The following is a 12,851-nucleotide window of genomic DNA, read 5'->3' on the forward strand; positions in this document are numbered from 1 at the left end:
ACTTGCTCTTGGGAAAACAAGGGAATAAAGTCTTGGCCAAACTGATGTCCCCAAGATTCCTAATGTCTAGAAACCCAGGACTTTCAGCTAAAGACCAGTTGTGATGGGGAACAGGACCTGAGCAGGTCTACTCCAGTGTTAGGAGTTGGCAGGAGGAAGTATGGTGGCTGTATTAGCTGTCTCAAGACCCCACACCACAGGGGCAGCTTCTCTGTCCATCAGTACCATTGAGCAGAGATAGTACAAGCTATCCACTTACCTGCTGGCCCCATCCCCTTGGTGTGGGTGATGCCCTTCCACGGGAGTTAGACATTCACTGCTCTGAATAGCCAGAATCTGCCAGCTCAGTGGGGGTGGGGGGAAAGGTCCCCAGATTGTCTAGAGGTGATTCCCTAGTGTACCCTGAAGCCTCTTGTCTGACCATGGCAACTGGCCCAGGGCTGGAGTCCCTCGTGTCTGAGAAGACAGAGGCAGGCCAGCACTCTGGGAGGCCAGGGTGGGTAGATTGCCTGAGTGCACAGATTGGAGACCAGCCTCTGAAAATAGCTGGACATTGTGGCAAGCGCCTGTAGTCCCAGCTACTTGTGAGGCTGAAGCAAGAAAATCGCTTGAGCCCAAGAGTTTGAGGTTGCTGTGAGCTATGACACCACGGCACTCTACCAAGGGTAACAAGTGAGACTCTGTCTCAAAAAGATAAAAAAAAAACAACAGAGGCAGGGACCAGTCAGTATGAAGGACTGTGGGGACAGACACAGGAGAGGGGCTAGGTGGAGCACAGATCCAGCCTGGAGTCTAGGTTCCATGTCACCTCTCCCACTTCACTAAACACCTGCTCTGCCTCTAGTGCCATTTTCAACAAAGACAACCCTCAGAGGCACCAATGAGTAAGTCCCTGAAGCCGTCAGAGCCCCGTGCCTCTTTGCATGCCTGCCTGGGCTGGGCACCTGCCCTCTGCCCACACACAGATCTCGCGGCACCTCCCCCTGCCCCATCAGACCTGTGCAGCCCCTGTGCCAGTCATAGTCCCGTTACCTCCTCTCTGTGCCAGAGTGGCCAGTAAGGTGGCACAGTGATCCTGACTGTGAAGCTGAGGATCTGGCCACCTCTGTCCTCGTCCCACCATCACAGTCCTTACTCCTGGTAAAGATGCCACAAACACCTGCTGCACAGACAGAAAGGTCAGGCCTTGCCATTTGAGATAAACTGGATTCACTTTATTCTTCATCAACTACAAAAGGGCTGGTGTTTTATTCCAAATAGATAGTTGGGAGGGCTGAGACCTCTAGGGACTTTTGTTGTTCTTCTGAACAGTAAAACACTGGATGCAGATAGCCCCCTGTTGGCCTGGTGACTACACAGATCCAAACCCACCCTCCTGAGTGTCTGAGGGCAGAGGCGAGGGTGGTGGCCAGGCCTCCTGAATACAAAGAATGGTTTTGGCATCCATAGCTGCTCTTGGGGCCAAAGAGCTCAGACTAAATAAGGTTCTGCCACAGCTAAGACACACACATTCCATGGCCCCTGCCATGCCAGGGCATTTGATGCTAGAGGCCACCTCTGTGAAGGCATCAGTGGGCAGCAGCGCCTGGAAGCAGAGCCAAGGCAGAGTGAGAGGGAAACAGCCACCTGACAAGGGATCGGCAAAGGCCAGAGGACAACCTGGAGCAGCTGACTGGGAAAAGTGCGGGGACAAGGCTGGTACTGGAGTTAACACCTGCTGGTGACATGATGTTTCTCTCTGAACTTCAGTTTCCTTAACTAGAAAAACAGAACTAATGATATCCACATGTACTTCACATATAACAGCTACGAACATCAAAGAACATGGAGCATGAGACCCCCTGGCAGTCCAGCTGCAGCAAACACATCAGCCATGTCTCCTCATCCAAGTTTACACAGGGCACAGAGATGGCGTGGGTGGTTAACAGCATGGTGACCCACTCGCTGAGCTAGCACATCCCACGTTCAGGGCAAACCAAGGCCTCACCTACGTTCTCACTGAATGTGTACAACCCTAGTGTGATCTGCCTCTTGCTGTAGGTGCGGAAACTGAGGTTCAGAGAAGTGGTAATGTGCCCTGTGTCACACAGCTGGTGAAGGAGCCCTAACTTGGGCTCGCTCCTACTCCCAGCTGTTGTCAGGGCTTGAGGGCAGGCAGAACAATGCGCTCCCATGGCAGCACCTCCACCTGGAGAGGCTGGGCAGGGAACGAGACACTGTCAACTTGGAACAAACTTTTATTTTGATGCTGGTCTGATCGGTCCATGGCCGTGAGTCAGTGGTAAGTAGAAACAGCTGGAAGGTGAGAAGGAGCGGGGACCAGCAGTCAGGAAGCAGAAGGAAAGGAGAAAGTTGGGGATAGGAAGGAGGCAAGGCTGAGGAAAGACCCAGCCAGCTGGGTGTCTGCCCCAGCTAGAGAAGAACACTCCCTGCCCATTGGCCCACCCTACAAGGAGGGCTTCAGTTCAGAGCTGAGTCCTGCCTGGCTGGGGCCTATGTCACCACCTGTGGCCTATACAACCCCACCTGCCACTCCAGGCAGGGGTTATTCTATAGGGCTGAATGCCTTGTGCTAAGCATAGAAGAATCTCTTTCACTCCCCTCTACCTGCCTAACCTGATGCCCCAACTGGGGCTTCCAAACCTGGGCCTCAGGCCCTTCACTGCTGTGCTCTGTAGCAGTGGCGCTAGGGCCATGGGGCAGGGAAGGGGATTCCAGTCCCAGTCCAGCTCAGAGGAGCATCCTCCACCCTTAGCAACAAGAAGCACTAGAAAACATAACCCTGAGCAGACCCAGATGGCAATCTAGTAACCAGTGCCTGAAGCCCAACATAAAGCCAAAGTCTAGGCAAGGAGCGACTCCAGGCCAAGGTGAGCACTTCCGGGCTGAGTAGATCGGCAAAGGCAGGAGCAGAGGGCCAGCCAGGCGAGCAGGATTGTCTCCATGGGGAAAACCCATCAGATATCTTTGGGTCAGTGGCAAGGGTGAGAGTCTGAGGCAGGGAGAGTCCTATAATCCCATTGCCACTGCCCTCCACACATCTACAGGTCTCACAGGAGAGCTTTTGGCATTACCTGTTTGGAGACTCAAAGGGAAAAGAGGGAGAGAGAGAAAAGGGAAGCCATCGCTTTCTCCCTATGAAAATCCCCAGGTCCCAATGAATCCCCAACAATAAAAAAAAAAAAAAAGAAATTAACTGGAAAAAAAAAAGAAAATCCCCAGGTCCTAGACCAGGGACTCCCTGCTCTGGCAGCAGCAGGCGTTGAATCTCAGAAGCCCCTCTGCCCAGTCTGGCTCCATGGAAGGGGCTTCTGAGTGCCGAGAGGAGCTGTGAGACAGGGAAGGTGGGCTTCTTCAGCTCATGACATCCCCTCACAGTCCTGAGGATTCTCACAGAGACACACAGGCAGGCAGGTGGGCGGGCAGCCAGGGAGGAAAAAAGGACAGAGACTGACAGGGCCCTGGTGGTGGCCAAGTGCCACACACACACACGCACACACACACACACACATACAGACAGAGACATATAATAAACAGAATAAAAACTAAGGGCCCAGATGTACAAAAAAACGTGTGAGTGAGGAAGAAGGCAGGGAGGAAAGAGGGTGGGAGATGGTCAGTCCTCTGGAAGTCTGGCCATCCTCCTCAGCTCATAAATTACAACCCCCCTGGAAAATAGGGGTGGGGCAATGCGGAGGCTCTGGCTGTGGCCTGGGTGGGCGGGCCAGTGGCGGTCAGAGCTGCTCTGTCATTCTGGTAGAGCAGTGGCCAGAGTGTGAGGACCCCTTGGGTGGTGGGGGTGAACCAGGTAAGATTCAGCATCCACTGGCAGGATTCACACAAGCACCCTGGGACTTCACCTTGTGGCGCTGGCCCCCTCGTCGCCGGCCACCGCTGCTGGGCTTCAGCTGAAAAGAGAAAAAAAAGCTTGAGAAGCACTGGCCCATTAGGAATAGGGCAAACAAGAGGGGCCACGCAGAGGTAGAGTGTGACAGGAGATGGGTCAGATGACAGTGTGATCCTAGCCCTCTAGCCTTCAGTCTACTAGGTAACCTTGCAAGCAACACTTCCCTCTGTCTGTACAGTGGAGCAGTGCCCAGCCTGCCTCCCTCAAAGGACAGTCGGACATATGTGATAATGGTGGGAGGGGAGCTGTTCAGAGAAGCACAAAGTAGAGCAGAGATCAGCACTCAGCACTGTTGACAGTGACAAGAGAAAGGAAACGAACAAGCCGGGGGAAAGCTCAACAAGAAGACAGAAGGGACAAGGTGGACCAAGACAGAACTTTCTTCTCTAAAGAGGGGAAGGTGGAGAAAGACCCTGGGGAGAGGAGTGCAAGGGGATACCAGGCCTTCATCAGGCCAGGAGAGAGCTCCTGGGGGACAGCCAGCAGGACATGCTGAGTAAGCACATAGTGACGCCAGCCCAAGGCCACCTCTCCTTCAGGATGTGTGCATATTGGCATGTCAGGGAGGAGACACAGGAGGGCCCTCTAAGATAGTGTCTCTCAAACCTGTTGGACTGCTGTGCACACATACATTACACTCTCACACAAACTATTCACTCTTGCTATGAAGGGGAAATCTTGACATTTTTTGATTCTATTTCATTAAAACCAAATGCTAGTCAGGACCAATTAAATTCATTTTAGGTGGGCCACACACCATGCTTTGGAAAACACTGCCTTGTAACTTACAGAGGCAAACAGCTCTTACTTGGATGGGAAAACACCTATCTATGCCTGAGGTGCTCCTATGTGTCCCCTCCACCAAATCAGAGGAATAGCCACAGCCCCTGCTATCCTGCCCAAAGCTGCAAGGGACCCATACTCACCTGTGGCTGGAGACTGCTGGATACAGCTGGCTGTGCAGCCCCTAGAGAGGAAGCTTCATCCCCAGGTGGTGGTGCTCCTACTGCTGGCCCGCTGGATGGACCCCCCTCTTCTCGTTTGGTCAGAGGGCCCTTTTTTGTTGACTGCATTTTAATCTGCTGGGGCTTAGAGTTCATCGGAGAGTTGTTGGTGGTCTGTAGGAGCTGTGGGAACAAGGGGGTGAGGATGGGGCTGGAGCTGGAGGGCAGTGGCATCAAATTGGCTGCCCACCCCTGTGTTCCCACTCCTTTTCTCAGGGACTTCCCATTCCCTGGTCTTTTTTTTGAGACAGAGTCTTATTTTGTCGCCCTTGGTAAAGTGCCATAGCATCACAGCTCACAACAACCTCAAACTCCTGGACTCAAGTGATTCTCTTGCCTCAGCCTCCCAAGTAGCTGAGACTACAGGTGCCTGCCACAGTGCCCGGCTATTTTTAGAGACTGGGTCTTGCTCTTGCTCAGGCTGGTCTCGAACTCCTGAGCTCAGGTAATCTGCCTGCTTTGACCTCCTAGAGTGCTAGGATTACAGGTGTGAGCCACCACACCTGGCTCCATTCCCTGGAGTTGACAGTCTAGCGAGGAAGATGGCAGGAGGGCTGTGACAGAAGGCAGTGATAACAGAAGAGTTCTCATCCCTAGTCAGTGGCTTAGGATTGCCATGACCCTGGGCTTACTCCCTGCCTCTCACCAGCCCAGAAAGGCTCCGTCTTGTTCTCTGCTGCAGTTGCTGTCCTCACAGAGTAATCTGTGGACCTCTCTGCCACCTCCCACTCAGCTCAGCTTGCCCAGGGCCTGATGAGTCAAGCTTGAGGCTCCCTTGACTAATAAGGTGGCCAAGACTCCTCAGAGCATCAGCTACATCTCTAGCCCAGAATCCTACTGCTGCCCCTGTGGCAAGGATCTAGGGCAAGTTTTAACTTCAGGCCTCCCAAAGAAACCTAGAGAATGTCTCATTTGCTGGAAACATTCAGAGCCTGGCTATCAGAAATCTACAAAGCTACTATCGGTCAGGAGCAACTGTCTCAAAATCCTCCCTATGGCCCAAGTTCAAACTCAAACAAAGCAGGGAGGAGGCCCAGTGCATCTGTAAGGGGTACCTCAGTGTGTGCTATGGCCTCTGCCAAACTCCCAGCCAGTCATAGAGGAAAATGCCTCCAAGGACATGATCCCCACCTCCCCAACATACACAGTCCCAGGGTCACTATGGAGGGGCCCAAAGAAAGTCATTCTGGAAGAAAAGTCAGCTAAGGCTGATTCTAAGATCTTAGGCTGGGGCACTTCCTTCTCTAGATGGAGCAGGTGTCAAACCACTCTATCAAATGCCCCTGTAAGAGGCCACAAATCAGGTCTGCAGAGGGCAAATGTGGGCTCCAGGATATACAAACAGCTCAAACCCCAGGGGAACTTAGGCTCACAAGCCCCTGTGCTATCCAGCCCTCACTCCAACCAGACCTCTGCTCTGAGGGTAGACCTTGGTGCAGCCCCAACCAAGCCACAGGAGCCTGTGCTGGTATCTCGAATGGAGGCTGACCTTGGCTAAGCCCGGACAGTCTGCCACCAGTTTCCTATGGAGGGAAGCCATGCCCCAACCCCACCTTCTCTCTTCCATGGTCACCACCAAGACCCACAATGGGAGGCCAAGGGGCACCTCTCTGGATGTGCAGAGAAGATGGCACTGAGGCCACACCTCAGTGATGGTCCCACTCTCCCAAATCAGAGACTGTACCTCTATCCCTAAAAGTTAGGGAGTCTCCTCAGGGTTCCTCAAGAAGAGCCTGTTCAAGGTCACTAGAAGAGGAGTGACCCTGGGGGCCAGTAGGGAAGTCTGCCCCGGCCATACCTTAGTGATGGTGCCAACAGCCTTGGTGCGGCCTTCCCGGAACACCAGCCGTTGGTCTATGTGCAGGTACTCTGGGGTCTTGATGAAGCGAAAGTGAACAGTGGCCTTGTCCCCAGTACGCAGACAGTCCTTGTCCATGCTCAGAATGGTGGCCGTCTGCCTGATGCTCCCACAGTGCACTGCCAAGGGAGCCAGAGATCAAGACAGGCTTAAACCACTCTGTAGCCTCAGGACAAGGGGCAGCAACAAATCAAAGTATGAAATACACGCAAGCTGCGGCAGGGCAGGGCTTATCGCCAGGGCCCGTTCTTGGCTCTGATCAGGTTTCACACTCTCCCTCATTTTCTTCAGTACACCGCATCCCCTCACACCCTACTCAGCCCAGCGCAGACAGGGGTCCTAGTTCCTGGGCTTAAGGGGTACTCTGTTTGCACATGTGCCTCCTCACTGTACTGAGCTCCCCAGGACAAGGCCCTTGCCCATCTAACTCATCTTTGTCCCTAGGCCCTTGGCAACACCACGTGGCAACATACACAGTGGTATTCAGCAGACATTGGCTGAACAATGCAGGTGAGATCCTTCGGCATAGTGTCTACAGGACTGAGTAAACGCTGCGGTCCCTGGCTGGAGCACAGAATGGCATCACTAGACACAATGAAGAAGACTTGCTGCTTGGCTGGAGCTGCAACTGCGGGACTTGGGTCGCTGGGAGCACTTTCTCAAGGGAGCTAGCACAGGGGCCTCCCACCCATGGCCTGGCCTCCTACCCATGGCCTGGTAGCGCGGGCTAATCGTGGTGGGGTGGTGGAGGACGAGAATCTCAGCCTCAAACTCCCAGGAGGCTTGGGGATTCAAGCGTGGGGAAACCATCACCATGCCCTTCCGGATGGACGATCGCTTAATCTGAAAGACAGAGGGAACCCCAGTCCTCAGGGACAATGATGCCTTCTGGTTTTATCCCCTGGTCCTAAAGACCACCCCAGCTGAGCCTGGCCCCTCACCATACTGGACCACTAGCTTTGTAGGGTGGCCAGCACAAACAGACTTAGTGCTATCTGGGAAGCCCAGACACTGCTACTGGGGGTCAGGAAAGATTTCATGCAAGAACTGGCATTTCAGTTTCTGGGCCTCGAATGATGGAAGAGAAGGAAAGGCAGGCAAGCAATCAGGGGGAAGGGATAGTTGATCATGATCTAACCACTGAGGAGAGAAGAGAAAGTCCCACTTTTCCTGGTTAATTTGGTTGGCAAAAAAAGTAGATGAACTCAGGGCTAGCACTACCCCAAAGCCCAGGAGGTAGAAGGATGAATGGGAAGGGGACCTGGAGTAGACCCCAATGGCTCTATGCAGATGGATCGTCCTATCTGATCTCCCCACTGAGCTGGGAGCACCCTGCTCAGGCACCAAAGGAAGAAAGCTTAGGAGGCAGTCCTGGGTTCAAGTCCTGCCTCTAGCACTTATAAGCTGTGTGTCTTAGACAATTCCCTGGGCCTCATCTGTCAAAATGAGGTCAGGAATCCCTACCTTGCAGACCAGCTGGAGACGATGAGTCAAGCTTCTGGCCCAGAGCCTTGCATAATAGAGCCCAAGGGGAGTTTTTCGTGTCATCACCACTCACCTTCTTCAGCGCGAAAGATGCTGTCTGGCCCCCACGAACCTCCTTGACAGGCATGCGTTTGCGATGGATGGATTTGACAGCAATGGACAGGAAATTACCCAGGGGGTCTGGGCCCAGCAGCAGTGTGTCATTCAGCTTGATCAGGCCTCTCAATGTTGTCCCCGACACCACTGTCCCCACACCCTACCAAGGAGAAGACCCTGGCTTGGTAAGTCCATCCTTACCACAGACCCACCCTTTGATGCCCCTGTAGTAGGCCCACCCAGCCACACCCCAGAGCCACTCACGGGCACAGAGTAGGTGTCATCAATCTGAAACTCAGCAGGCTCTTCCTCCCTATAGCTGGTACGGGGGGAGAGGAGGTTGAGGAACATCTTCAGCAGATCTAGGTTCTCGCCTGTAACATTGGAGATCTGGAATATTGGGCACATCCTAAATGGAGGGACAGAGGAAGGGAGGAGAGAGGAGCTCAGGTGGCCCACTCCTGCCTTGACACAGGGTAGAGCAGCAGCAGGGCTCCAGGAGCAGATGCTGCTGCTCACGACTCCACCTTTCCCTTACCCACCTCCAAGGGCTTGCCCCTTCTGCCTGGCCCTAGTAAACTTCTACTTAGCCTTGCTCCAAGGCCTTCTTATCTTCCTTGGTTTTGTCTCTGAAACCTGTCCCCTTCCTGCTGCTCCACCACTACCCTACTTTGGAACCTCAAGACTGCTTCTTCCTCCTGAAGCAGCAGCATATCTTTCTATACGTGCTTCCTTAAAATCCTTAATGACCTCTCCATCACAGATGATAACATGAATCCCTTGTCCCAACGTTCCCAGCCCTTCAAACTTGGGCTTGTATCATCTCTGCAGATGTGTTTCTCACAAAGTCTCGCAGTCCAGCCACATCGGAAAACTCTCCCTCCCCTCACAGCTTGGCATTTTCCTGCCCCTGTGGATTTGCTCACTTGGACCTTCCTTCCTCCACTCCTTCCTTTTTATCCAACTGCCAGACTCTTCTCATTCTTTAGATCTTATCTCAAATACCACTCCTTCCATGAAACCTTTGCTGGATGGACATACTCGACTCCTCTGAGTTCCCAGAGAGCTTTTGTGTCTCTGTTACACATGACTACATCTGATTTTCCATCAGAGTCATCTAAATGGGCTCAATTTCACCTATTCAGGGTGAATTAAATTCTAGAGATCAGGAATTATACATTCCCCACAGCTCTGAGAGTAGTTCCTGCATAGAATGGGGCTATCTGGAACATGCCCCTCTGTTGGCCAGATAGAGGCATCAGAGAAGAGGCACTGGAAGGAAGCCAGACTGTTCTGGGTCCTGCACTGCAGACCAAGTCAGGAGCCAGATCACTGCTGAGGAGCCCCCAGGTTCTGGGCAAAGAGGCAGAGTTAATGAAGTTCATCGTTATCAAGAGAGTATCTCTGACCAAAGAGCTTAACATTTCAAGGACAAGGGCTGTGCTCAAGTCAAGTCTGAATCCTCAATCTCTAGATGAAGAGCCTAGCAGAACAAACAGCCACAAAATATTTAAGTAATGAAAGGATACATTAATAAGTAGATGCCAAAACTGATCTATGATTAAAGAGATTTTCAGGAATAATAGTCTAAAGAATTAATAACAGTTATAGAACATAACTGTGTACAGTTCTAAGTGCTTTATATACATCATTTCCAGCACCATGAGAGTCCTCTGAGGAATGTAATATTACTTCCATTTCATAGATAAGGACACTGAAGCCTTAGCGGGGATTCCAATCTCAGGAAAGCCAGCATCTCAGAATCTGGGTCACCTGCTACAGCCCCCAGGCAACAATGCCAACCTGGGAGACCTTGGGCTAAGACCAGAAATTTCTATTTCTCCAAACTCTGAATAATAAAAGGTATTCTGATATAGCGTTTTCATGAAACCTCATGCCCAAACAGCCACACTGGGCCCATCACTTGCTGCAGCTCTGCCAGCAAGGGTGCCTGCCCGGAAGTGTATGCCGCCACAGGTTACCTCTCAGAGCTGAAGTTGGAGGCTGTAACAATCACATCATCCTTGCTCTGTACCAGCACGGGAATCTTCCGGCAACCTGGTGACTTCAGCAAGCGTTGTAACAGCTTCAGGGTTTCTTAAAGGGTGAAATGGAACAGAATTAGGGGACATAGCCTTCTCTTTGGCCAGGCTTCCAGGGTAAGATGGGTCCACTCATTACTGATGCAAGCAGAAGACAGACAGACGGACCAGTGTTAAATGCCACAATGCCTAGAGAAGCAAAAAGGAGGATCAAAACTCTGGGTGGGTACACACTGCTAGAGAGCACATGGTCTGCTTTCTAAGGCTCTGAGTCTGAAACCTAACAGATTTCTCCAGAGTCTCTAAAAAACCCCACATCCTATAAGCAAGTGACTCTTGGGGAACAAGGGGATCCCTGAGAAAACTGGTGTTATTCCCAGAATGCACCGCTTCTTGGAAAAATTTCACCTGACAAAAAGGCTCTCTTAGAGGCCAGGTGTGGTGGCTCACACCTATAATCCTAACACTCTGGGAGGCTGAGGCAGGTAGATTACTTGTGCTTAGGAGTTCGAGACGAGCCTGAGCAAGAGTGAGATCCTTCTTTATTAAAAATAGAAAAACTAGGCACAGTGCCCATAGCACAGTGGCTACAGCACCAGCCACATGCACCGAGGCTGGCGGATTCGAGCCCAGCCCAGGCCAGCTCAAAAACAATGACAACTGCAACAACAACAATAAAAATAGCCAGGGGTTGTGGCAGGCCCCTGTAGTCCCAGGTACTTGGGAGGCTGAGGCAAAAGAATCACTTAAACCCAAGAGTTTGAGACCAGCCTGAGCAAGAGTGAGATCCTTCTTTACTAAAAATAGAAAAACTAGGCACGGTGCCCATAGCACAGTGGCTACAGCACCAGCCACATGCACCAAGGCTGGCGGATTCAAGCCCAGCCCAGGCCAGCTCAACAACAATTACAACTGCAACAACAACAACAATAAAAATAACCAGGGATTTGGGCGGCGCCTGTGGCTCAAGGAGTAGGGCGCCGGTCCCATATGCCAGAGGTGGCAGGTTCAAACCTAGCCCTGGCCAAAATCAAAAAAAAAAAAAAAAAAATAACCAGGGATTGTGACAGGCCCCTGTAGTCCCACGTACTTGGGAGGCTGAGGCAAAAGAATCACTTAAGCCCAAGAGTTTGAGGCTGCTGTGAGCTATGATGCCATTGCACTCTACCGAGGGTGACACAATGAGACTCTGTTTCAAAATAAATAAATAAATAATAAAAATAGAAAAACTAGGGCCAGGCATGGTGGCTCACACCTGTAATCCTACCACTCTGGGAGGCCAAAGCAGGTAGATTGCCTGAGCTCACAGGTTGGAGACCAGCCTGAGCCAGAGCGAGACCTCATATATAAAAAATAGCCGGGCCTTATGGTGGGCGCCTATAGTCCCAGCTACTTTGGAGACTGAGGCAAGAGAATCACTTGAGCCCAAGAGTTTGAATTTGCTGTAAGCTATGACACTCTACTGAGGGCGAGAAACTGAGACTGTCTAAAAAAAAAAAAGCCAGATGGGGTGGCTAACACCTGTGATCAATCCCAGCACTCAGGGAGGCTGAGGCGAGTGGATTACCTGAGCTCACAACCTCAAGACCAGCCTGAGCCAGAGTGAGACCTCTGTCTCTAAAAATAACTGGGTGTTGTGGCAGGTGCCTGTAGTAGTCCCAGCTGTTTAGGAGGCTGAGGCAAGAGGATCGCTTGAGCCCAAGAATTTGAGGTTGCTGTGAACTATGACACCATTGTACTCTACCAAAGGCAAGAAAGTGAGATTTTGTCTCAAAAAGAAAAAAAAAAAAAGGCTCTCTTGGACATTTTGAAGTCTACACAGACCTTTATTAGGAGGTCTTCCAAAAGTTCACCTCCCCATTCTCTTCTACCATCCTCAACAGTGAGGGAGAGAGGCACAAAGGCCCAGTCCTGCAAACCTGTGTTGAAGCTTTGGTGGCAAAAGGTAGTCAGATCTCTGCCCAAACTTCTCCATATATATCCAGCTTAGCTGGTGGAACCCAACTTCTTCTGCCTGGGGTCATCTGAAAAGAGGGGCCAGATCAGGGATCTCAAGGATCCTCTGTTTAGAACCAGAAGGAACAAACAACAGAGGATAATTCCAGCCTATGTTCAGACCAAGAGCTAAACAGGGGAGGAAGAAGAAGATTCTGGGCTAAAACCTTAATACAGCAGGTGACAGAGTGGCTGCTGCTAGCTGGAGGCTTCACTTACCTTGCAGGATGTTGGCAGGACACATGTCAATCTTGGTGACTACCACAAAGACAGGTACATTGAGTGCCAGTGCCAAGCCCAAGTGCTCCTTGGTCATCCCCACGATGCCAGCATTGCTGCCCACCTACCCCAACATAGAAAGGAACTGTCAGGGAAAGGGAGGCAGAGACTGCTGCAAGTTGGGCACAGATCACTTTAGCCCCTGACTCAATGATGCAGGCTATCAAAATCTGAGGAGACTTGTG

The 12,851-nt window shown here is 51.7% G+C and overlaps 1 protein-coding gene across 1 annotated transcript in view; it reads right to left on the reverse strand.

Annotated features, from left to right (window-relative positions):
- GTPBP1 (GTP binding protein 1) overlaps positions 1-12,851 on the reverse strand; it is a 34,806-nt gene that overhangs the window by 5,131 nt on the left and 16,824 nt on the right. The window contains exons 5-12 of the mRNA XM_053582650.1: positions 12,607-12,730; positions 10,333-10,447; positions 8,615-8,759; positions 8,328-8,510; positions 7,477-7,612; positions 6,710-6,888; positions 4,834-5,034; positions 1,033-3,908 (exon numbers count right to left, since the gene is read on the reverse strand). Coding sequence (XP_053438625.1) covers positions 3,816-3,908; positions 4,834-5,034; positions 6,710-6,888; positions 7,477-7,612; positions 8,328-8,510; positions 8,615-8,759; positions 10,333-10,447; positions 12,607-12,730 — 1,176 coding nt within the window. The 3' untranslated portion in view covers positions 1,033-3,815. The remainder of the gene's footprint in view (positions 1-1,032; positions 3,909-4,833; positions 5,035-6,709; positions 6,889-7,476; positions 7,613-8,327; positions 8,511-8,614; positions 8,760-10,332; positions 10,448-12,606; positions 12,731-12,851) is intronic.

The sequence above is a fragment of the Nycticebus coucang genome, chromosome 3, assembly GCF_027406575.1.
Source record: "Nycticebus coucang isolate mNycCou1 chromosome 3, mNycCou1.pri, whole genome shotgun sequence".
Classification (NCBI taxonomy): domain Eukaryota; kingdom Metazoa; phylum Chordata; class Mammalia; order Primates; family Lorisidae; genus Nycticebus; species Nycticebus coucang.